At 28.1% G+C, this 26114-nt stretch overlaps 1 protein-coding gene, 2 long non-coding RNA genes and 2 pseudogenes across 3 annotated transcripts; 4 read left to right on the top strand and 1 right to left on the bottom strand.

Moving 5' to 3' along the window:
- The first annotated feature begins 446 nt into the window (after positions 1-446).
- On the top strand, positions 447-2849 carry LOC138944299 (uncharacterized). The gene is made up of 6 exons (XM_070315205.1): positions 447-772; positions 852-1034; positions 1165-1299; positions 1655-1858; positions 2258-2461; positions 2781-2849. The coding sequence occupies exons 1-6, from the start codon at positions 571-573 to the stop codon at positions 2822-2824; spliced, it is 972 nt and encodes a 323-aa protein (XP_070171306.1). The 5' UTR covers positions 447-570; the 3' UTR covers positions 2825-2849.
- Positions 2850-4073: 1224 nt separating this feature from the next.
- LOC138944297 (uncharacterized) lies at positions 4074-5395 on the top strand. The gene is made up of 3 exons (XR_011448709.1): positions 4074-4164; positions 4585-4744; positions 5068-5395. It is a non-coding gene; the product is annotated as an uncharacterized lncRNA (long non-coding RNA).
- LOC138944298 (uncharacterized) lies at positions 4080-5768 on the bottom strand. The gene is made up of 4 exons (XR_011448710.1): positions 5626-5768; positions 5298-5463; positions 4578-4725; positions 4080-4156 (listed from the first exon to the last, which is right to left on the bottom strand). It is a non-coding gene; the product is annotated as an uncharacterized lncRNA (long non-coding RNA).
- A 1223-nt stretch (positions 5769-6991) lies between these two features.
- LOC138944300 (uncharacterized) lies at positions 6992-19849 on the top strand (annotated as a pseudogene).
- LOC138944296 (uncharacterized) lies at positions 14102-15835 on the top strand (annotated as a pseudogene).
- Positions 19850-26114: the final 6265 nt, after the last annotated feature.

The raw sequence follows: 26114 nt of genomic DNA, 5'->3' as shown, positions 1-26114 counted from the left end.
AGTGTAAAGAATTCACACAAAAAAGGACCGTTGATATCAGGTTGTTTCAATCCACAATTTTTGAAGGTTGAATTTCCCCATTTTATTATTTCAATCAAATCTTCTGATAATTGTTGTCTCATAGAAAAAGATATTGTCTGTTTGGAAAATATCGCAACGTCGAGTGAAGGTAATTATATTGCAATAGGTCGTAAATTCAAAATTGTTGAAGAACTTTATAATAATCCATGCAGTTCTATTCATTTGGGTATATTTAAAGTAAGTCAATTATCTGACATTCAAACCTGGCCTTTGCATAAAATCAGTCATAAATTCGTAAAATTGCCATACAGGAATGAAAGATATTTCGCAGTAATACCGCTTATAAGCACTACATATTAATAATATTTGTATATTGCGCTTTAATTTGTTTAATAAAAAATTAAAATAAATTCTGACAATAAAAGCAAAATAAAATATGACAATAAAATAAAAAATTAAAATGATTTCTGATACACAATAATCTATACAAATTGAAATCTTGTTTACAATATTACTCGTAGAAGCTCTTTTGTATAATTTCACAGGAAGATGTCGAATCGAGGATTTATCGTCGTAGAATTCTCCGATGGTATCCAAGTAATACCCAAAATTTGGTTACAAAGTGAGGATGTATGCAAATATCCTTCACATTTCAAAACGGATTTAAGACTGCGAAAGGCAATTGAAAAAGAGGAAATACCAAATTCTGATTGGCCTTCCTTTAAAATTAATCGGATTTTTGGCGAGTATTGTAAGTATTTCAATAAAATAGCTTTTATTGCTGTTAAGTTTTACCTATTCATAATACTAAATGTTTACAACATTTTCAGCGTCTTTACAAAAGGCTGATGCGAAAGCAGAAAAGGCCTTATACACGTCAGATATGGATACTGAGAAAGAAGCTAAATCTTATAGAAAATATAGAGCGAGGAAAGTTTTATCTTCATCCGAAAGCGAAGAAGAGTCATGCACAAGTGCAATTTTGCCACCTGCTCCATGTCCTCCTGCAAAACGTAATTATAAACAATTCTAATCGCGTATATATATATATATATATATATATATATATATATATATATATATAAAATTCATATATATCTCTCTTATATTTTAACATTATATTTTATTTTATCAATATGAAAGGTCAACGACTGTGCAATACAAACGAAACAGTACAATGTGAAAGTGCATCCATTACACGTTCTTGGGATTCTGCAAAAAAATACAAAGTATCATCACAAATTTCAAACTTGAGCTCCTACTCATCATCTTTGCAAGGTGAGCAAATTTATTACATATCTCCATGTAACAATGCATATAATATTATATAAAATTTCATACTTATAATTAATATTATCAGTAAGTATAAATTTAAAAATGTATACATAATTTTTTACATACAATATTTAAAATAATACATATACAATATTAATAATATTTTAAAAATTGTGTGCCTACATATTCTATCTATACATATATGGATATACGACGAAATATACATATATGTATATATAGAATAATATATATATGTACTATACTCATATAGTTTACATATATAACTTGTCAAAATTCCATTTTCTTTCTAACTCCTATTTTGAATGCTAAATGTATTTATAATATATTTTATGTGCAGATGCGAATGATTATGGTACTTTGTACGAAAGAGATGAAGAAGCGCTTAACATTGCTACAAGAGAGAAAAATCGAGACAATTCAATACACCGACATATGAATAAAATGGAGGAAGTTGGTCGATCTAACTGTACGCAAGGAAACCAATATATAAAGGAAAAGGAAAATAATAATTTAAATCATCAATTTTCACAAGCTGCGATTGGTAAGTAAATGTAATACATATAAATATAATATATTAACACATACACACGCCCACACACACACACCACGCGCGCGCGCGCACGCCATTAATTTTATACATATATATTTCATATTTATCATTAATATTATCAGCAATTATAAATTTAAAAAAGTATACATAATTTTTTACATACAATATTTAAAATAATACATATACAATATTAATAATATCTTAAAAATTGTGTGCCTACATATTTTATATATACATATATGGATATACGACGAAATATACATATATATATATATAGAATAATATATATGTGTGCACTCATAAAGTTTACATATATCTTGTCAAAATTCAATTTTTCTTCTAACTTCTATTTTGTATGCTAAATGTATTTATAATATATTTTATGTGCAGATGCGAATGGTTATGGTATTTTGTACGAAAGAGATGAAGAAGCGTTTAACATTGCTACAAGAGAGAAAAATGGAGACAATTTAATACACCGACATATTAATAAAATGGAGGAAGTTGGTCGATCTAGCTGTATGCAAAGAAACCGATATGTAAAGGAAAAGGAAAATGATGATTTAAATCATCAGTTTTCACAAACTGCAATTGGTAAGTAAATGTAATGCATATAAATATAATATGAACACACACACACATACGTACGAACACACATGCACGCACGCACACACGCACACGCATACGCACACGCATGCACCATTTATTATATATATATGGACCGTTTATTTTGAAAGTGGTGCAAGTCCATTTTCTTTTGTTTCGAGAAAATTAAATGTTAGCAGATCTGACAATTAAAAAATATAGGTTAATTATGTGAAGTCTGGGAATGTTTGTACTAATTTATCAATATGTAATTTGATTATATAAATTTCTTTTAGGCAAATTTAACTAAAATAATATATATTTCTAGGCTGCAAATGGACTTACACCACTTTCATAATTAGTCAATTGTAAATATCATTTAATTTCAATTTTGAAATAACAAATATCACTTAAAATATATTTCATATTAATCCAATTTTGTTTATAAATAATAATAAGAAATAAAATAGAATTTGTATTTTTTATTTTGAACGTTAATTATATTTATATATTGTTAAACTTAACACAAGATATTGGTATTATTAAATATTTATGCTCTTCATGTGGCAGTGTTTTGAAATATTCATGATGCACAGGAGGTATATAAGGTAATAGCTGCTGCATATCCTTATATTTTTCGTATGTAATAGGCCTGGCATCGTGATGGAAATTGGACTTACACCACTTTCATAATCAATGGTTACGCAATTTCTTTTACCGGCCAATTTTAAATTGAACAAAGCATTGGCATTTTTTAAGATATTAAATACTAACTAGTTATAAACAAAAAGTTTACACTAAATTAAGAATAAATTACGTCATATCTCATTTTTTAAAAAAAAGGACTTACACCACTTTCAAAATAAACGGTCCATATATATATATTTGAAATAAATGGTGTACATATAGAAATTTTGCAACTGTAATAGAGTTTAGCAATTGTGTATTGTGAGCAGATTTAGCAATTGTAAGGCCTTTATTTATACGTGTTAAATTGTTTTCTATACAAATTTAAAAATAATAGGTATTACAACTTTTACCTATTTCTAAAATTTTTAATAAAATCTATTATTATTATTATTATTTTATAGTTTTATATAACTTTTATATAATAGATATGCGAAAGATAACAATAATAATAAATATTTTCATATAGAACTATCAATTTAAAAAAAAATGCGATAATCTACATTTTATTTCTTTCATTAGTAAAATTGTATAGTATATCGAAATACAATATATGTTCTTGTCTGCTATATTTTTTGAAAAAGCAACGTATGTAATGCCACTAATTTATATGTTTTATATACAATTTATATATTTAATTCACTATACTTATTACATTTTATTATATTATTATATACATTTATATACATTTATTTATATATATTATATACATGTATATGCTATTTATACATTATAAGTGTATATATATATATATATATATAACCGTTTATTAATAATAAATGCTATTTACAGTGGATCATTTCAAGAGATTAACAAGAGAAATAGTGACTATAAAATATGATATGAGACAAGCATTGAGCTTATTAGATATTTTAGTTGAAAGAACTAATAAAAGCACAGAATGTGCAAGTACGAAATTTTCTTTTGGTGACGTTGAAAATCGGTTTCCGTTGCAAACTGTAGCCCAATTAGCGGAAGTTGAGGAGATTTTGAAAGTTTCAGATTCCCAACATAACACTGAAATAGTAAGTTAACGCATATAAATTTATATACAATATAATAGTCATATATATATATATATATATGTATTTCACAATTATTATCAAATCTTTTATAAGTACATTATATAATCAATCTTAGGTAAACTTTTCCACAGTAAAAACATTGTATGTCCTTTTCAGAAATTTTAATCCCTATTTTAATTTTATACATATAAATAATCCCAATTAAAATAATTAAGCGTAAAAAGCTGGTTTTTTTTACTTATAAGATTATCACATTTCATGAGATGTATTAATCATTTAAAATTATTATTAATTATTTATTAGATATTATCAGAGATATTAATCACTTAAAATTGCTATAGAAAATGATTGAAGATTGTTAAGAAAAAGACATTACTTTATTTAATCTAATAATATATTACTTTTACTCTTACCTTATAGCGCGTATATATCAAATCTATCGGAGGAACATGCGTCGATGATGCCGTAAAGAGAACGTTGTATAAAACATTCTCAAATAAATTGGCGGAGAAATATAACTGGGAAGGCCGACGCGGAAAAGAGCCACTGCATAAATTGGAACTAATAAAAGTTATTTTCAGTAAGTTTGTTTATATGTAAATATAACTGCAAAATATCTTCTGTTAGAAGATATTTTATTTTTTTTTTCTCTATATGCGTGTAAAAATGACAGCTAATTAGTTTCAATAACTTGCCATGGAACATTCTGTATCATATATAGATATATTTATGATTATTACTTTAATCAAATTTAAAAAGTTTTTGATGAATTAAATTTTATTTCCATTTTTGCATTGTATAACTTAGAAATAATTATTAAACAAAGATAATACACTATGAATTACTATAGTCATCAATCAATTAGTATAGAAGAAAAAGTTAAAATAATGAAAATATTTTTAGGATCCATACTTCACAATATCCCAGATTCCGATCAGGGCAAAATACAACGAAGGGTTATGGAGTGGTTTCGACATTCAAAAGCGAGACATGAAAATGAGAAGAAGCGGACCCATAGATGCGAAGGCAACGTTTCTAATTTATCAGAATAAAGAACTGGAAAGGTATATTAATAATGTCAAAAGGTATGAAATATTAATTATTTTAATCATTACTGGCAACATATTACATACAAATTCTATTGTACGTTGTGTTATAGAATTATTTGCATATTTCGCAGTTATTTTCACTTGCAATAATGTACGTAAGTTCGTTTTCAGCTCTTTTTATGAAACAGTCACTGATGAAATGCGATGTGCAAGTTTCCAATAGCTTATTATATCGCAAGTCTGAGACTTCCTAAAAAAAAAAAAAAAAATTAATACAAGATATGAGTAGATATAGCGAAAAGATAAGAAGGGGAGAAATATATTATTGTTTTAACACACAATTTTCTAAACTCGTATTCAGAATAATGTTTATTTTTTATATGTTTAGATTTTTATATGTATCTATACTCACCATTCACGCTCATCACTGTATATTGAAATTAAATTTGCATGGCTCTTTAATTATAGATTATTTCCGACACTATTTGTACACTACTATTGCTTATGTTTCTGTAAAAGCCATTGGCTTTAAGTAGAATGGACTGGGTTTTGATATTCACTGCTAATATTGAAAATCAATAGTATATGTTATGTAAATTATAAATTTTCAGTATTGAGAGCCATTAGAAAAATATAAAAACAGTAAGATTTAGACGGTAAACAAATTGATCAATCACAATTGAGTACTCTCGAAATAACCCTAGTGAATCTCGATTATGATTGGTCAATTCGCTTACTGTCTAAAAATAAGCCTATTATAATAGATTTTACATATGTTTCAGATGTGCATGGACAATTTACATCCACATTTTAATTAATAATAAAAGTTATATAGTTTTTCGAGTTACGCGCATTATAAATATATTAAGATTGCATATAATAATCGAACATATGCATCTGTGTTAATAAAAATTTTTATTTTATGAAATTTTTATTGACACAGATTCGTGTGTTATCATCAATTACTGCAAAATATTTCTTATTTATATGATTTGTATTTGTTATTGGTTTTACAATAAATAGAAAAAGGTTTTTCACAATTTTTTCATTTTTGTGTGTTTACAATTATCTTCCTTTTACTATTAAGATGAAAATAGAACCGACTGATCGAAAAAGTGCGAAATCTTCTTAATTTATTAATTGTACCGTTAAAAATATTTGCAATTTTATTTCATATCGGTTATATATGATAATATATACAATTATAACTTAATTCAAATTTATCAATAAAACCGAAAAAATATTTTTCTTTTCAATAAAAAATTATATACAATACATTTACAGGCAATAACTAAAAAAAAAAATTTTTCGTAGGGATTGTTGGATATGTATTATTTATTCATTTTTCTGTTTGCGTAAATAATTGTATTAAGGACAATATATTTTTGATTTTACGAAACACAAACCAATTATATAATATGAATAATTCAATTATCTCTAGTTTCAATCTAAAAATTAAGAATTTTCTTCCTTTAGTAATAAATTGCTGATATATGTTATGAATTGTGTAAAAAATTTTGATATCGAAGAAAATTCTTTATCTTAAAATTTTGTTAATTATATTTTAAAGTTTAATAAAAATTTTCAATAAAAATTTGTATTGTTTATAAATTAAAAATAGAATATATAATATCACAACAAATTTTTAAGTATACTCTCAAAACATTAACTAACAATGAAAATTTTAAATAAGACAAATAAAAATTAAATTTTACTTTGTTAGAAAATGTGTATAAATCTATCATACATCCATAACAGATGTCTAATGGACATCCATTATGGATTTAGAGACGACGTCTACCGTGGACATAATATGGATTTCTATTAGAAATCTATACAATATCCACTGTGGAGATAGATGTCGCATGGAGCTATGGAGGTTATATGGACGTCTAATAGATGTCATGTTCCGTGTGGGTTATTCCCCGATACGTACATACATACTTACATACATGCACACTATAAATATCGCGTAATAATAAAAACAAATACGCATCTTTATAAACGAATATTCTCTAACCAAATAAAACAATTATTTTCATATTGATTAAAATTAATTCGATATATAAAACCATTATTCATAAATATTCTATGACAAAAATTAAATTTCTGAATTTTTGCTTTAGAAAAAGTTTATTTTCTATAAATATAGGTAAACTTATATAAATATGCAAATATTTGGTAACATAAGAGGCTAAAATATATTAAATTTTTTTTTCTCATTTATAAATTACTAAATATAACTATAAATAATAATAAATTATCATAAAGATTATATGAATATATATATATCATGCTCCTCGCACATTCGTTTACACGTTTATTCACGCTGCTCTCTCTCTCTCTCTCTCTCTCTCTCTCTCTCTCTCTCTCTCTCTCTCTCTCTCTCTCTCTCTCTCTCTCTCTCTCTCTCTCTCTCTCTCTCTCTCTCTCTCTCTCTCTCTCTCTCTCTCTCTCTCTCTCTCTCTCTCCTCTCTCTCTCTCTCTCTCTCTTTCTCTGGTCGTTTTTTATTGTATTCTTTCTTTCCCATTGTTATATTCTCTTATTTATTCGACTTTTATTCTTTTTATTCTCGTCTTCCTACATAATAATAATTATTAATTTAATCATTAATTTATTCATCTTTATTTTATAGAGTATAAATGAGATAAATTATTAATTTAATCATTAATTTATTCATCTTTATTTTATAGAGTATAAATGAGATATTGTGTATCTTATAAATAGAAAAAGTATTTGATCATGCGTATTTTTGTATGTACATATGTTGTATTTAATTATAGTTAAATAGAAAAAGAAAATAACTTATTGTTGTGTATCTCATTTATGCTTTATAAAATAAAAATAAATAAATAAATTTATTTATTTTCATATAAGGAGACGAGAATAGAAAGAATAAAAGTTGAGCAAATAAAAGAATATAATAATGGGAATAAAAGAATACAATAATGAACGAGCAGAAGAGAGAGAGAGAGAGAGAGAGAGAGAGAGAGAGAGAGAGAGAGAGAGAGAGAGAATAGAGGGAGAAATGTTTGAAGTAAAAGTTGTGTGGTATCGAGGAAAACATCTTCTGGAGGAACATTTTTTCCCAAAAAGTGTTTCGGAGATTTGAAAGTCATCTTCATATTTCTAAGTGGGAGGAAATGCATTTTTGAACACCTACGATTGAAGCATTTCCCAAGACAATTTCAATAGTCATGAATATTAAAGGTCATAAACATGAAAAAAATGGAAAATTGAAAATTTATCGCGAATGTATTCGAAACAGATGATTCGGTTTTATTAATTGAATCAAACCAAAATATTATTATTTATGTTTAATGTGTGATCTTGATTTGTGTTACTTTATTTAAGCTACAAAGGTTAGTCAATAACAAGATCATTTAATTGCAAATGTAGACAAACTTTAGTGGAACATTTAGAATTCAATGGAAATCCGCGTGCTCTCACATAAAAATCTCTCTCTCTCTCCCCTACCTTACTCCCTCCCTCCCTCCCCTCTCTCTTTCTCCCCTCTCCCTCTCCCTTCTCCCTCCCTCTCTCTCTACCTCCCACCCTCCCTCCTTCCCTCCCCCCTCTCTCTCTCTTACACCGTGCTAATCTAAATTATGACAGTGAAAAATGTTTCACTGAAGTTTGTTTACATTTACATTAAATGATCATGTTATTGACTAACCTTTGTAGCTTAAATAAAGTAACACAGATCAAGGTCATACATCAAACATAAATAATAACATTTCTGTTTGATTCAATTAATAAAACCGCGCATATTTTGTTTGGGAAACGTTTGCGATAAATATCCGTTTTTCAACTTTTTTCATGTCCATGATCTTGAATATCCATGACCATTGAAACTATCTTGGAAAAGGCTTCAATCATAGATGTTCGAAAATGCATGATCCTATTTAAAAATATGAAGATAACCTTCAAATCTCTCAAACACCTTCAGTTGGGAAAAAATATTCATTTCCATAAGATGTTCCCCTCGATACCAAATAACTTTTACTTCAAACATTTTTTCCTATCTCCAAAACTATAGGAATTATTCCCCAGCAAACACAGCTGAGATGATTTTCGTAACTAATATATGTATAACAATCGATATACCAAATACATAATATAATTATTATCACAGTCTTGTAATTATTTCATATTGCATGTAAACAAAATGTATTTAATGCATTTTCGTAACATATCTTTATGATATGCATAAAAGATGAAAATTTTACGTAGTGACAATAACTTCTTTTTAATCTCCTTGTATGTGACATAAAATTGATATATAATTATTGACATCTTTAAAATATATTTTCGTGCTGTAAAAACTATGTATTTGTTTCGAGAATCTTACAAGATACTTGTGATGTATCTTGCGTGTCATATTGATATACATATAACAATCTTGTCACCAAGTACATAAGATTTTTACATTCCGGATTTATGAAAATGTTACGATGAAAAATATTTTTCATCGAATTCAAGTCGTAACATTTTCATAAATATGGGATGTAAGAATCTTATGTACTTAGTGAGAAAATTGTTTAAGCATGAAAATATATTTTAAAAATGTCAAAATTATATATCAATTTTATGTCACATACAAGGAGATTAAAAAGAAGTTATTTTTACTACATAAAATTTTCATCTTTTATGTATATCATAAAGATATGTTACGAAGATGCATTAAATACATTTTGTTTACATGCAATATGAAATAATTATAAGACTGTGATAATAAATATTACGTGTAGATCTCGAACCTTGAACAACAGTGAAAAAAACTCGGAGATAAATAGTTTCTAAAAAATAGTAATAAGTGCGTGTATCCATACAACACGGGTGGCTATTTGCCGGCTGATAATCGACTTTTTCCAGTTGACTTAAAGTCGACTTTAAGCCGACTATTTCCAGGATGAGTTTTGTTGACTTTAACTATTGACTGTAAGTCGACTTATTAGAGGCAACCCGGGAAATTAAAAGTCTTCTTATATCCAATCGAAAATAATATATATTTTACGTGAATAATCAAATTCATTGATCTACTCAAGGAAATATATTATTACTCGCGAAAATGTTTATTCTTTATCGAAAAAGAATTTTACGTGATCGATTTCAAAGACGATATACAGTCAACTTTCTGACTACACCATTTTGTATTCCGGGTATAATCGAATAGAAAAGAAGCGCCAAGAGAGTCACGTGACAAGTTTTAATTTGCTGTGTTAGTTAATCATATCGATTCTTCTTCCTATGCAAAACGTGCTAGTCAATCATAGAGCTGATCACGTAACGCTGTTAGCGCCGTTTTCCTACTGAAAGCTGTGTAGCGAGAAAGACTAAAGACTGATGAAGTGAGCAGAGTGATATGTTGAGTGAACCAGGGCCACAATATAAGAGCACACGGTAAGAGATTAAAAATTATTATGAAAAATATAATTAGTTCATTATATAATAAATAATGAATGATCAATTTAAAGACATTTTTTAGACATGCGTGCTATCTGGATAGTTATAATAAAAGTTAATGCGTTTATAACCTTACTTATTGTCGCTGTCTTAAGCCGATATTACATTTGTCGTACGACAAACTTTTTAAGCGCATTGATTAGCTAATTTCTAGAAACTCACAAAAATTTCTATTTTGCAGTTAATCAATATGCTTAAAAAGTTTGTCGTACGACAAATGTAATATCGGTTTTACGCTATAGTTTTGTAATATTATTGTTGTAATGGTATATAATTGCTGTGTAAAGATTCCATTACATCAAAGTTAACAGTAATATCGGTGCGAAACAGATACACGACAATGATACACATCTATTATGATAATCAATAGCTTTTGTGTCGATTGCCATTCAGACAACATGCATATATAAAGGATGTTTTAAACATGTTATAAAGACATTCTTTTAGACATACATCAATGTCATGAGCTATAAGATATTTTTTTCTATATATCTTTCGAAATCATTAGTACGTGGATCATTCGGATAGCACATGCTACTACGTTGTTCAATGTAGTGTCGAAAAGATCAATGCTAGTATAATGTTGATTTAAACTAATTTGTAATTAAAATTGCATTTTTTCTATTGCAGCAATAATTGAGAAAAAAAAGTAAGACCAAAGCTATCTACGAAAAAAGAGGACCCGAATCTGTCTAAAACAAAGTAAGTTTTATCGCAATGATCAAATATTTATAGTATTTAAATACCTTAATATTAAATGAGAAGAACTTTGAGATTTATATTATTTGCATTTATTGTATTGAATTAATTTATTAGATTGATGTTCTTTATTTGATCTGTAATTCAAGATTTATTTATTTAGATTTGTGTTATTAAGATAGTTCCTTTTTTAACTCAATTTGCAGGAGACATATATGTTCCTGTTATACTCCATTACTATATTGTTCATCTAAACTAATTTGTAATTAAAATGCATTTTTTCTATTGCAGCAAAAATTGAAAAAAAAAGTAAGACCAAAGCTGTCCGGGAAAAGGGAAGATCCGAATCTATCTCAAGCAAAGTGAGTTTTATCACAATCATCAATTATTAATATTAACTTAATTTACGGGGGGCATATATGTTCCTCTCAGGGTTGGGAAAGTTACTTTATAAAAGTAACTCGTTACCGTTACCGTTATTTTTTCTAAAAAGTAACTCGTTACCGTTACTCGTTACTAATTTTAAAAAGTAACTCGTTACCGTTACAGTTACTACAAAGTAACGAGTCGTTACAATTTCCGTTACTTTTTTACAATACAAACTAATAAATTATTTTGCACAAGAAAAACTTTTAAAAAATTGTAAGCAAGATTTCATTCAAGGTTTATTACAAAATAAATGATTAAATTTTATCGAACTTCTTTATTAATTTTTAATAAAATTTGTTGCTCCATAGTATCATCATTTAAATGCCCTCTTTGTGGTGTTAAGCCACCGATGCTAAACATTCTTTCTACAGATGCACTGCTTGGTAGAGCTGTATTATATTTAATAAAAAGTTTTTTAAGTTTTGGATAGTCGTTTAACATTTCTATATTACAATTATTTGATTTTAAAAACTGTTGCAATTCTTCTTGTTCAGATTCATTTTGCACCGTTTTTTGCTCAAAAATGAAAAAATCATCGTGATCGTCAGATTTTTCAGCTTTTGAAGAATTTTCAGTTGATCGGATTCCCAATAAATCCTCCAAGTAATTTTCAGCACGTTTTCTTTTTTCTCCGGTTTACCAGTTTAACTTAAATTTTGGATGTAAACATGCTGCTATTATTAATTCTTTTGTTTCAAATATTGTAAGAAATTTAAAATCAAATATAGTAAATTAAGCGACATTGTTTGTTTTATTGAAATTAATACTTTTGAATCAATAGTTTAAAATAAAATAATATTTTTCAATTAAATCCTTATTTAAAATTAAATAACATATGTATTAATCAAATTAATACCTTTTATTTAAACCTTGCTGAATAGCTTCAACTAATGAATGGCAATCTATAAGGTCAGATTTATTGAGATTTTCTAATTTTCATTGCAAGGTACTTAGAACTGGTAGTAAATGAGAGCTCTGCTTTTCCGAAAAGATAAAGCTCTCATTGGATATCGCGTGTCGCGTAATCGCACTGGTCTGCAAGAGCCATAAGTTGATCAATCACATTCAAGCATTTTTACAACATAATAAAAATGCTAATTGGTCGATTTGCTTACGGCTTTACGGTTAAGATAAAAATTTTATCACGCACAATAGCAAGAATAATATCTTAAATAAATCAAAAAATTTGAAAAAAGTAACGATAAAAGTAACTGTTAAATTCGTTACTCGTTACCGAAAAATGTAACGAAGTTACTTTTTCCGTTACAAATAAAATTTGTAACGCTATTACCGTTACAGTTACCGAAAAAAAGTAACTGTAACGGTAACGGCGTTACAAGTAACGCGTTACTTCCCAACCCTGGTTCCTCTTATACTCCATTACGTAAAAGAAAATTATGTATATATATAATTGATACCAAAAGAAAATATTACACATAAATATAATTTTAGAAGTGAATTTGGTACATAAATATAATGAAAAAAGATATAAGTGTTTATTCTGACCTTGTTTTTTAAATAAAGTTAAATTATAAAATCATGCGGTTTATAATAAGACTTAGTAGAATAAAATTTTTTTTTTATTTCAATAATTCTTGTCATAAATTGAGTCAGTGTTGCATTTTTACGGATGTTTACCTCCGAAAAAAAGATGCTGAAAATGATCACTTCGGATTTTAAATATGTAAAATATTTGGATGAAAAACGAAAATATTTTTATCAGAAAAAAGTTTTAAAAATCAAAAATTTGTATATTGAGAATTGTTTTTAAAAGCAAGAACATTTATTAAATAAGGAAAAATCGTATAAAATCGAAAAACTCTTTAAAATAACAAGAAATTATTCTAAAAATTTAAAAATTAGATGTAAAATTGTATTGAATCGGTTAATTTTTCTGTAATTGGTCATTTATATATAAGAATGATAAATAACTTGAAGAATAAAAAATAATACATACAATTAGTAATAAGCTACTTACAAATGAGAATATCTTTGATAAAATTTATAAATTATTTAAATTTTTATATATAATATTGCAATACATAAATAAAATAATAAATAAAATAATAAATAAAATAATAAATAAAATAAATAAGTAAATAAATTTAAATATCTTATATGTATTCATGTAATAATTTATTATTAACAGATGCCGAAAAGTTTTCGGAAATTATCTTCGCGGCAAAAAAATCGACGCCTTAAAGCTTATGAAAGATCATATGATCAGTCAATTATATATCATGTCGATAGACCTATAGTCAATACAGGAGTCAACTTAGAGTCGATAGCTGATATGAATGTGCCTACAAGACAATGTATCTTATCTGATGATTCTAATTCAGATAATGGTTTTAATGTATTTTCTACTGATATTCCAACTTCTGACGTTCATGTAATTGTTGAACAGGAAAATGAAGAGAACAGCAGAAAAAATACTCATGAAATTTCAGAATTTTTGAATTGGTTACGTTCTTGGAAACTGAAACATAATATTACTCACACTGCTTTGTCAGAACTATTAAATAAATTGCGTACATGTGGTCACAGCGATCTACCAAAGGATGCAAGAACGCTTTTAAATACACCAAATAGAAGTTTAATAGAAGTTTTTCTCATTATGGTTTGAAAAGGGCAATAATTGAACAATTGGCACGCACAAAGTTAATAGTGGTAAATGAAGTTATTATGATAGACTTGAATATAGATGGACTGCCAATATCAAAAAGCAGTAAAAGTCAAATTTGGCCAATATTGGGCAAAATTCAACATTATGTAATTAGTGCTTATCAAAACCATCTTCTATAGATAATTTTTTGACACCTTTTTGCCAAGAATATAATATTCTCCGGAATATGGGACTCATTTTCGGTGAAAAAAAATACTTTGTACAAATTAGAAGTGTAATTTATGATAGCCCTGCAAGAACATTTGTAATTTGTTGCACAAAATCACAAAACGGATTCTTTGGATGTGGAAAATGTATGCAAGAAGGCACCTATTTAAATCATCATATGTTATTTTTGGAATCCACTGTACCTCTTCGGACTAATCAAAATTTTAACAATAGAACTCAAGAAGATCATCATACTGGCGTATCTTCTTTTGAGTCAATTATACAGCTGCCAATGGTTTCACGGTTTCCTTTAGATTACATGCATTTAGTATGTCCAGGAATCATGAAGAAACTGTTACAATTGTGGATAAGTGGATATCAAACATCAAGATTAAGTGGACGAAAAATAGCAGAGTTGTCGGAAAAGTTAATTGCAATGTCGAAATGGATACCTAAGGAGTTTGCTCGAAAACCACGTTCTCTAGATGAATTGGCTCGTTGGAAAGCAACAGAATTGCGGCAATTTGTATTGTATCTTGGACCGGTTGTGTTGCTAAATATTTTGACTGAAGAAAATTTACTGCACTTTAATGCAATAAATTGTGCAATACGAGTATTGTGTCAGCCAACAGATTGCTTCCGTAACAATAAATACAGTAGAGATCTACTGATTCAATTTGTTGAAATATTTAAACAGTTATATGGCGACGATGCTATAATTTATAATGTGCATAATTTAATTCACATAAATGAAAACGTATTGATGTTTGAACCATTGGATAATTTTTCTGCCTTTCCTTTCGAGAATTACATGACGTCAATAAAAAAAATGCTAAGGAAAGCTGATAAACCACTACAGCAATTATACAAAAAAATTTCGGAAAATTATAATGAAGCTTTTCAATCTGATTGTAATAAATCTAATTAAATCTATCTATATTGAAAAAGAAATGTTCAAAAGTTCCTCCAATGAATTGTACCAACGCTTATTGTGCGATTAAATTCAGCGACTTTACATTGACAAACAAGATATCCAACAATTGTTGTTATCTCAAAGATAAAACAATTGTTATTATTGAATATATTTGTTATAACGAAGAAAAAACAGCCGTCATTATCGGAAAAAAATTCTTGACAAAAAATTCTTTGCTATTCTATCCTTGCGAGTCACAAAATATGGACACATATGGTTAAAAATTTATCAGATCTAATGATATGGCCAATTACAGAAATCATGAATAAAGCCGTTCAACTTCCGTTTAAAGATGTAACTTCATGGTGTTGCATGCCATTATTACATTCATCGTTAAAATAAGGAAGCATTGCTCAATCATGTGTCATCTTATCTTATGTATGTTATCTTGTTGTTATGTTATTTTATTGTTATGTATTTTACATGTTATAATTAATTTTGATATATACATATATATATGGTGATTCTAAATAAGTAAGAAAAATTATAGAAGATAATTATTTGAAAATTAAGAGAGGTCTTTAATATAAACATATACTCCTATATTCCTTCCTGAAAAGAGATATAGGAGTATATGTTTATATGAAAGACTACTTTAATTTTTGACAAAGAATTATCTAAAATTTTTGTCACTTATTTAGAATCACTTTGTATGTATGTATCTATGTATGTCTATTTATATATGTAATTATATATATATATATATAATTTTTCAGACGTTTTACGTACTACTATACGATGTATACTGTATAACAGTACCAATGGCATAGATTAACTTTGAACGATCTACATTTCAAATGCCGAAAAATAGTAAACAGCTTACTCAAGCTTGCATCAAACAGGTGTCGCCATGTGATGATTGGGATGAATACACATTTCATAAAAATTTTGGTCCTTATGGTTTGTTTTTTATATGTATATCTTATATTAAAACATTAAATGAGTTTCATATTTATTCGGAAACATGTTTCGAAAACAGAAACGTACCAAAATGCATGGTCAGTTGAAAAGGCAATAGGCGAAATGTCTGCATCAGACGACAATATTGCTATACAGGAACAAACAGAGGATGTTTCGAAGAAGAGGCTTATTAAAAAACGAAAATTCTATGGCGAAACATCAAGCAACGAGAAAGTATCTATAGGAGTAACACATTTCTATAAGAAATTTTGTATATTAAAGTTACAATATGAAAATCTAGCAATTTTGGAAATTTCTAGATGAATTAAAAAAGAACAAAATTACTATGCCCTCGAATTACATTCCAATAGAAAGCAGGTATGTTTCTGAATCATCGAGCCAGCCGATTAATAAATTATTAGTGATCCGATCGAGCCAGCCGATTAATAAATTAATAGTGATAAATTATTAGTAAGCCAGGTTTGCCATTTATGTATACGTAATACAACATATAAATAATAGAAATTCTCTTTTAATTATAAGATGATATATATGTATATCTCATAATAACCGTATCATCTTTTGATAGAATAGGGGAAACCGAGAAGAAAAGTCCTTTATCATTTTATGACTTTTGCAATAATTATTGAAAAATTAATTAAAAAAGATCGATCAATTTGCGTGAGTATAAGCGCACAGTAAAAGGGGATAACTTGTTGATGTGTGATTGCTAGGACGTGAGAATCCATTGTTATGTATTGCTCGTACGTAACCGTTGTCATTTGTAGAGCGTTCCGTTCCTTCCAAAACTTCATCGCACGCCTAGCGACCGCAAATTTTTGGGTTGTCTGTGGGCCATTATTTCTCACTACGCGCTTATCACACGAATTGGTCAATCTTTTTTAATTAATTTCTTGATAATTATTGCGAAAATTGCAAAATGGAAAATGAATTTTCTCCTCAGTTTTACCTGTTCTACCTGTACACGACGGGTGATGTGATCGACTTCGGACACTCTATATATATATATTACTATATTACAGCATGCGGATTCAGTAAATTAAATGATCAAAGTTCTTCAAAGAACTTCGACAAAACCTCCGAGGATGATTTAAATGCAATACTGGAAGATAAAGATTCAGATTTGTCAGACATAGATTCTTGTGATGAAGAAGGATTAGAGGAATACTTGGAATACAGAAACACAGATATTACACTAATTGCTATTTTTATATTGATCGGAAAAGAGCTGTATATAAAAATGGATATTGACATATATTTTTTATTCCTTACTAAATATAAAAACAAACATTTGAAATATAAAAACTATTAATTTTTTATATTGTTTTTCAGAAAAGCAGAAAGCAATGACACACTATGATAAGTATGATTATGGTAAGCAAAAAAATGAAAAAACTTCAAAAGGTATATTTTAAATCATTATTATGTAATATAAATTTTATGATAAATGTGAATAATTTACATAGGAGGTCGGCCATTATCAGATGTGAGCAATTTGACGCGTGAAATACACGGTACGCATGGATCAAATTCGCGACAGAACATAAAAAATAGAGGAGAAAAAAATTTAGGACAATTTATATATTTGGAGCACATATCTTGTTGTGGTAAATTTTGTTTTACTAGCAAAATTTAATTACTATTTAAAAATTAAGACTATGCAGATATATAATACATGTTTGGAAAGACATTTTTAATTTATAGAAGTGAGTTCTAATATCCAAGAATTCTTTCATAGAATTTTTTTTATTTTACTGTAACTTCAAATAGAATCCAATTATTATCTGTAATTTATTATTATTATATAATAGTACTATATTTTATAATAGACTAGACATCACAGAAATGCGCTACGCGCGCGCTAATACTTAGTTATTTAGCAATTTTTATTTTTTAATTTTTACAAAAAATAAATATACAAATCAATCAAGCAATTATTTAATATCAATCATGCGATAATCTGACGTTTGAGAACTGCCAAAATTTTAATGCTTCTTGTTTTTATTGTTTAGAAAAATGCCGACGAGAAATGTTGCAAAATTTGCAACATTTGAGCGTAAACTCAACCGGATTATTCATTTGCTGGAAAATCAAAAAGATGTACAAAATGAAGTACAGGAGGTTGATTTCTCTCAACTAGCGAATTTTCCCCTCACTACGATGGAGCAAATAGATGCATTTAATAAGAAATTGGAGGATGTTAACGTTCGACGACAATTTGTAAGTATTTTGTTATTTTTAAAATATTTACACGAACCTGCATTATGATCGATGTAAATGAAGTATTAAGATTCGAAGCTCCATCCATCATAAGCAATATATATTTATATTTATTATATAATTTTAATTTTATCAATAATTGACTGTATTTAATATAATTAATTTCATATAATTTCAAGTAATGTTTTTATTATTTAAAATAATATTAATTTAATTAATTTATAAAAATGTAATTTAGTAAAGCCACTGACGTAATTAAAAAAAGAATGAATGGAGCGAGTTGTGCAATCAAATAATAATATATGTATCATATATCATATGAAATACATTTTGTAATACAGATTCAAAAAATGTCACAAGTGGGCGGAGAAACCATTGCAAGAAACGTTAGAAATATAATGTCGTAAACTATTGGTTACGACGTTGCGCAGGCATACACATGGACAGGACAAAAGAAGAAGTTATCTCTTAAGAAGTCGAAATTATCTGATGCGATCATTGGTATTAATAACATTTCTCAATGACGAATATACATTAAGGATATATAAGATCATGCATTTCCGATATTTACTTTCATCGAGATAGACTCTTTAATGTCATAAAAATGCTTATATGTGTATATATAAACTGACGGGAATGGAAATCCCAACATCAAAAAGGAGTTAATATGATACGTGAATGAAAATTACGCAGAATGTTTGTTTACATAAGTATTTATGTATTTATTATCAATATCTTGTTTTATTTGTTTTATTATATATATTTTTGATTCATTTATATATATATATATATATATATATATATATATATATATAAATAAATAATATATATAATAAAAAGAAAAAAAAATATAAATACGTAAATATTTATGTAAACAAACATTATATATAATTTTCATTCACCAAGCATAACTCTTCTTGGTATTAGGATTTCCATTTCCGTTAGTATGTATATATACACTTAATTTTTATTACATTTTTGTAGCTATTATCTTGAAGAAAGATAAATCTGCGATCACCGAAATCGAAGCATGTATGCAAAAATGGTTGCGACGATCTGGCGACAGGATGAGAGTGTTATTAAAAAAATAAAAATATTATATATTGTACATAATATAATAAATATTAGATATAGTATACATTATTGTTGTTTTATTATTACTCATAATTATTATTTAAATTGACATTTTCAAAGACTTGATTAATTTAATTTTATTATATTATTTAAATGTATTATATGTAACAATATTATACAATTAAAGTATAATAGAATTAAATCGATCAAGTTTTTGAGAAATATCACTACTCTAATGAAAATGTAGTAATTAATATAGATGACGTCAAATTGTTTAAAAATCGACTTATAATCGCCATAATATTGGCTTAAAGTCGACTTAAAGTCATTATAATATTGACTAAAAGTCGACCTATACTCGCCAGAATGATAGACGGTTGGTCGGCTTTTAATCGCCATAAAGTCGACTATATAAGTCGACTCACGGTCGACTATAGTCAAGACATTTGTCGCCTGTTAGTCAACTACCAATAAGTTGGTATTTAGTCTAACTTCGAAGTCGACTTTAGACTTCTTCTGCCGACTGACAGTCAACTAACAATCGACTTTGTGTTGTTTGGATACAGTATTTAAATCCATCTTCTTAAAGCAGGTAATTCAATTCAAATACTTGGTTCGAAATAAAATACGTTATGCGAATATTTTTGTAGTTTAGTTTGGATTAGTTAATACTTATTGGGTGGACATAACCTCAAATTATTACAATTTTTCCACTTTATTGATGGTCGAAGTTCCTAACGAATCTTTGACGGTGTTGATGTGTATATGAGTTATAAAATGCGAATTTCCTTTGGAAAATTAGTTCAAAATGGAACTCGTAACATATTCAATCGTGTAAGAAATGTTAGTCCTTATTTCATATAGAAGTACGTGCAATATTTTCTTTGAAGACACTTTTTGCCCCAGCATCTCCAAAATATTACATAATATCAATTTATTGCAAATTTGGAAAGTTATGATAAAATCACTTTTCACGTTCACTAAATAAAGAATCAATTTTAGAATGGCAAAAGTAAAGTCGAAGAATGTTAGTTGCATAACAAAAAGGCATTATAAGCGGCTCCGTAGAGTAGAAACCGAAAAGATGAAAAAGAGTTTTATACTTACAAGACCTTTGGCTGCTGTAAAGGAAGATCAACCTTTGAATCCTAAATTCCAAAAAATTAAACACTACAGAGATGAATCACCTACCACAGAACAAACCCATCCAGTAACTGTTCTTTCCAGACTAACTCTCAGACTTACATCCAAATCAAATGCTATATCCAATTTTGATAATTATATTAATAGCGAATCCATGGAAATAATTAGTGAGGGAGATGACAAAAAATCCGATATAACAACAAAGTTACGACATTGGGTTATAGAATCCTGTATTGCGAAAATGTGGGTGAATAGATTGTTAAAAATCTTGCGGCGATATGGTCATGAAGAATTACCGGCTGACTTTAGGACATTGCTTTGCACTCCTAGAACGATAAGATATATTGATTTTGCACCTGGAAAGTATTACCATTTTGGATTAATATTAGGTTTGAAAAAAAATCTATTGATTGTTATTTTCTAAAAGACAAGATCCCAAACGAGATTTTGTATAATGTAAATATAGATGGATTGCCATTAGCCAAGAGCAGTAGCGATCAGATTAGGCCAATATTAGGTAGTATATGTATCGATTTTTATACCGAGCCGTTCGCAATTGGAATTTATAGCGGAAAAGAAAAACCTCGCGATTGTGATGAATTTTTAAGTAATTTGGTAGAAGACGTGAATATGATACAGCAAAATGGTATTATCGTGGATAAGAAGTGCATATCTTGCAAATTGAATGTCTTCACATACGACGCTCCTGCAAAAGTTTCCGTTTATAACAGGAACAAAAGGCCACAATGCATATCATGACTGTGGGAAATGCATCCAAAAAGGAAAATTTGTTTTGAATCGCGTCACATACCCTAAAACAAAGGCACCTTTAAGGTCTGATCAGTCATTTTCAAGAAAAACTGACGCAAAGAAAGTCGATTCTTGAAAAAACAGAAAATCTTGGAACCAATTTCCGCTCGATTACATGCATTTTATATGTCTTGGGGTTATGAAAAAACTAATTTCGTTTTGGATAAGAGGAAAAAAAAATTCGGATATCTGATAGCAGTATCGCTATAGCAAATGATCGTTTGTTATCATTGAAACATTTAACGCCTAAAGAATTTTTGAGGACATTCAGATTTTTACATGAATTCGATCGATTTAAACTTTAAACCAACAGAGTTTCGTCAAATATTATTGTATTCAGGACCGATAATTTTTTTCAATTGCTTGGATAGTAAAAAATACCATCATTTCTTAAACTTGAGCATTGCAATCAAAATTTTAGCAAGTAAAACAAGCAGCACTTATATCTACGATTACGCAAAAAGTTTATTAACATATTTTGTGGAAAATTTTGGCAAAGTTTATGGGCATAAATTCACATCATAATGTACATAATTTGCTCTATATATGCGATGACGTTAAACTACTAGGTCCAAGAGATACCTACAGTTGTTTCAAGTTTAAAAATTATTTGCAAAAACTTAAATTTAAAATTAAAACTAGTGGACGACCTCTGTCCCAGATCGTTAATCAATAGAAGAATCTATGATAAGCAAACAATTTGAGAGAAAAAATTATCCGATTATTGTCTTTTTCAAGCATAATAATAACCATAAAATAAAATACATAAAATCTCTAACAGTCTAACATATGAACATTTCTTTCTGAATACTAAGACAGGTAATAATTGCATTTGCACTATTTCCAAACAAATAACACTTATTGAAACTATTATATTACATATGTTAAAGATAAGTTGATATTATTAAGTGGGAAAAACTTTATAAACGAGCAACTATTTTTTATAAAACCATGTGACTCTACGATTTTTAGTATTATAGTAATAAAACGTGCAATATACAAAAAACAATTAATTCAACAACAGAAATCGCACAAAAATGCGTATTAATTCCAATAAGTGAAGAAGAAAGCGTTACTATACCTTTAGTCCATCAACTATAACTTAACATTCGTTATTAAATCAGATCAGACGGATAAAAAAGATTGAATTAATTTTAAGATATTGAAAACGCTTTTAGTATGAGTGTTTTTCATAATAGCTTAATAGAATTTTTCATATATACAATATATACGACTGATCTTCAAAAAAATATATAAAGTATATTGTACAGTAAAATTTTTTGTCAATTCTTAACAGATTCATCAACGATTTCAATCGCAAATAAAGGTTCACATGATATTATCAAACATTTGGGCACAAACAAACATAAAAAATGGAACCAAAATGAAGCTGGCTCTTCAAAAATTGATAGTTTTTTTTCAAAGTCATGCAAAAATGATAAAATCCGCGCAGTTGCAGGAGTTATTGCATATCATACAATATATCATCACATGTCATTTCTATCTCTTGACTGCACAATGAATTTGAATAAATTATTATTTCAAGATTCTGATATCGCTAAAATCGCTACTTGTCATAGAACTAAAAAAACTGCGATACTTAAAAATGTACTAGGTTCATTATCAACTTCTAAAATGTTGAAAGAAATTGAAGAAGTATCTTACATAAGTGTTTCATGCGACACCAGTAATCATGGGGCTACAAAATTACTACCCATACTATTCAATATTAGGATATTAGTAATATCGGTATAACAACAAAAATTTTAGAAATTTTGACTGATGGAACCTCTGATACAATTACTATGATTCTCACCAAATTAGAAAAACATTCTTTGTTGCGAAAATGTGTTGCTTTTAGTGACGACAACTGCAACACTAATTTTGGTGGTAGAGACAGAGTAGGGCAAAACAACGTTTACGCCAAGTTAAAGGGCAGGCTTCAGAAACAAATAATTGGCATCGGTTGTCCAGCTTATATCATTAATAATACGATTCATAAAGATTGTGACAACTTTTCTATTGATATAGAATCAATTGTTATGAAAATTTATAATCATTTTTCGGTGTTTACTGTAAGAACAGAGACTTTGAAAAATTTTTGCCAACAATGTGATATCGAGTATTCTAAACTTTTATATCATTCAAACGAGATGGCTAAGTTTATATTCTGCCAATGAACGTTTATTAAAATTATTTAAACCCTTAAAGAATTAGTTTTTAAATCTAGAAAATCCGCCAAAGAGTTTAAAGATTTTTTCGAAAACAATTTCAGTGAAGTTTTTTTGTTTACAATACACTCTACCATGAACATAATGCATACAAACATTGAAACAATCGAAAAAGCTGATAATTCTATTATTGAAGTAAGAAAAATTTTAAAGGAAATTGTTCAGAATTTGGATCAAAGAATCAATCAGAAATTTATGCCATTGAAAATAAAAGAAATTTTAAGAAAAATTGAAAATACTGGAAAAAGTACTACAGAATTCATCGAAGAAATAAACACTTTTTATATAATAATGGAAACTTATATTTAGAATCTTGGATTAAATCTTTAGAAGAGTTGAATGTTTTTGAATGGATGGATATTAATAAAATTAATTCAATGCAATGGTCAGATCTGGAATTTTCACTTGAATTTTTACGTTTTCACAACATAGTGGTGAATGAAGAAAAATTATTTAATGAATTTCTTTGCTTCTAAAAGTTCTTAAAGGATCTACCTGTTAATGAATCTACGACTAATTGCAATAAGATGTGGCAATTGTTTTAAAGAATACGAAGCTGGAAAAAATTGCTAGGGAATGAAAAAAAAGCGCAATTTTTTTTCTGTTTATCAGCGCATAATGCAAATGTTGAAAGAGTATTTTCTTTAATAACAAGTCAGTGGATTAAAGAAAGAAATAGGCTACAACCACAAACTATATCAGACATTATAAAGATTACATATAATTTTAAAATGACATGCAAAGAATTTTATCACTACCTTCTAAAATGTGATAAAAAATTCCTAAATTATATTACAAGCTCAGGTCGAAGCGACGCGACGCGAAGAAGTCTCCCATTGTCATTTGATACTAGGCCTGCGGCGAAGCAGTGGAAGGACGCGCATTATGTGTGTAAGGGCCCAAGCACAGACTTTTGCATAAACGCATAACTATAAGCATAAGGAAATTGATTGGTCCATTTTCTTATGCATATGCTTATGGAATAAGATATTCTATATACAAAAGCTTGATAACTCTTTCAACACGTTTTCCTAATGTAAAAATTCCATCTTTTTTATTTAAAAATTTATTAATAAAATATTTTTTCTTTTCTGAATCTTCTCCTTCTGTCATTTGACTTTCAATCGTATTGTAGATTCGCCAATCAGAAAAACACATAACAGATAGATTGAGCATATGCTCAGTGTGTTTACATTTTTTTGTTGTATCATCAGCGCCAATCTATGGACTACGGAAGAAAGTAGGAATGTATAACTTTTTAAATCAGTTACAGTAGTGCGATTAATTTGATTAGAGTAAATTAGAGTAATTAGAATAAATTAGAATAAATTATGTTTCCATTTTCTTTTCTTCATTCGCCGTTATGGTGCGTTATACTGATGTAGAATATCGTGACATGCTTTTAATTTATGCTGAATGTGGACGAAATGCTAGAGAAGCTGCTAGAGGTTGTTGTCAAAGGTACAATAAGCTCCATTATCCATCTCCCATGGTCTTCATTCGTTTATTTCATCATTCAGGAGAACATGGAACTTTTGCCGCTTGCCGCAATATAAATTGGCTTCCTCCAGTTTGTAATGAGAGATGACAATAAATGTTATAGCAGCAATTACTGTAAACCCTCATTATAGTACACGACAATTGTCACTTGCAATATCCAATAAATGTTTGGAATATTTTGTGTCGTCAACATCCATATCATATCCACTTACACCAAGCATTAACGCAGGAAAATTATAATAGAAGATTAGAATTTTGCCGATGGACCTTATAGCGCTATGGAGAAAATGAAATGTTCTTTTCTAAAATATTATGGAGCGATGAAACTATGTTTCATAACAATAGCCATGTAAATCGTTATAATCTTCATTATTGAAGTGACCAAAATCTTAGATGGTTAAGACAAATTTATCATCAACATATATGGTCGTTGAATGATGTGACATTATTGGTAAAACAATTATCGGCCCATTTTTCTTCGATAACATCGTTAACGAATTTTTTTGAACTTCCTGGTTGAAGAACTACCTCCTCTTTTGGAAGATTTGCCTCTAAATCTTCGACAAAACATGCAACTTGACGGAGCACCTTGCCATTTTAG

The sequence above is a fragment of the Polyergus mexicanus genome, unplaced genomic scaffold, assembly GCF_030449975.1.
Source record: "Polyergus mexicanus isolate NDT 795.1 unplaced genomic scaffold, iyPolMexi1.0 SCAF_146, whole genome shotgun sequence".
NCBI classification, from domain to species: Eukaryota; Metazoa; Arthropoda; class Insecta; order Hymenoptera; family Formicidae; genus Polyergus; species Polyergus mexicanus.
This window is presented reverse-complemented; position numbering and strand designations above follow the sequence as displayed.

What these genes read in the sequence shown, in the direction of transcription:
- LOC138944299 (XM_070315205.1), top strand. Translation starts at nt 571, where the DNA reads ATGTCGAATCGAGGATTTATCGTCGTAGAATTCTCCGATGGTATCCAA. An exon ending in TCGGATTTTTGGCGAGTATT is followed by an intron (nt 773 to 851) that starts GTAAGTATTTCA and finishes CAACATTTTCAG; the next exon opens with CGTCTTTACAAAAGGCTGAT. An exon ending in ATTTTCACAAGCTGCGATTG is followed by an intron (nt 1,859 to 2,257) that starts GTAAGTAAATGT and finishes TTTTATGTGCAG; the next exon opens with ATGCGAATGGTTATGGTATT.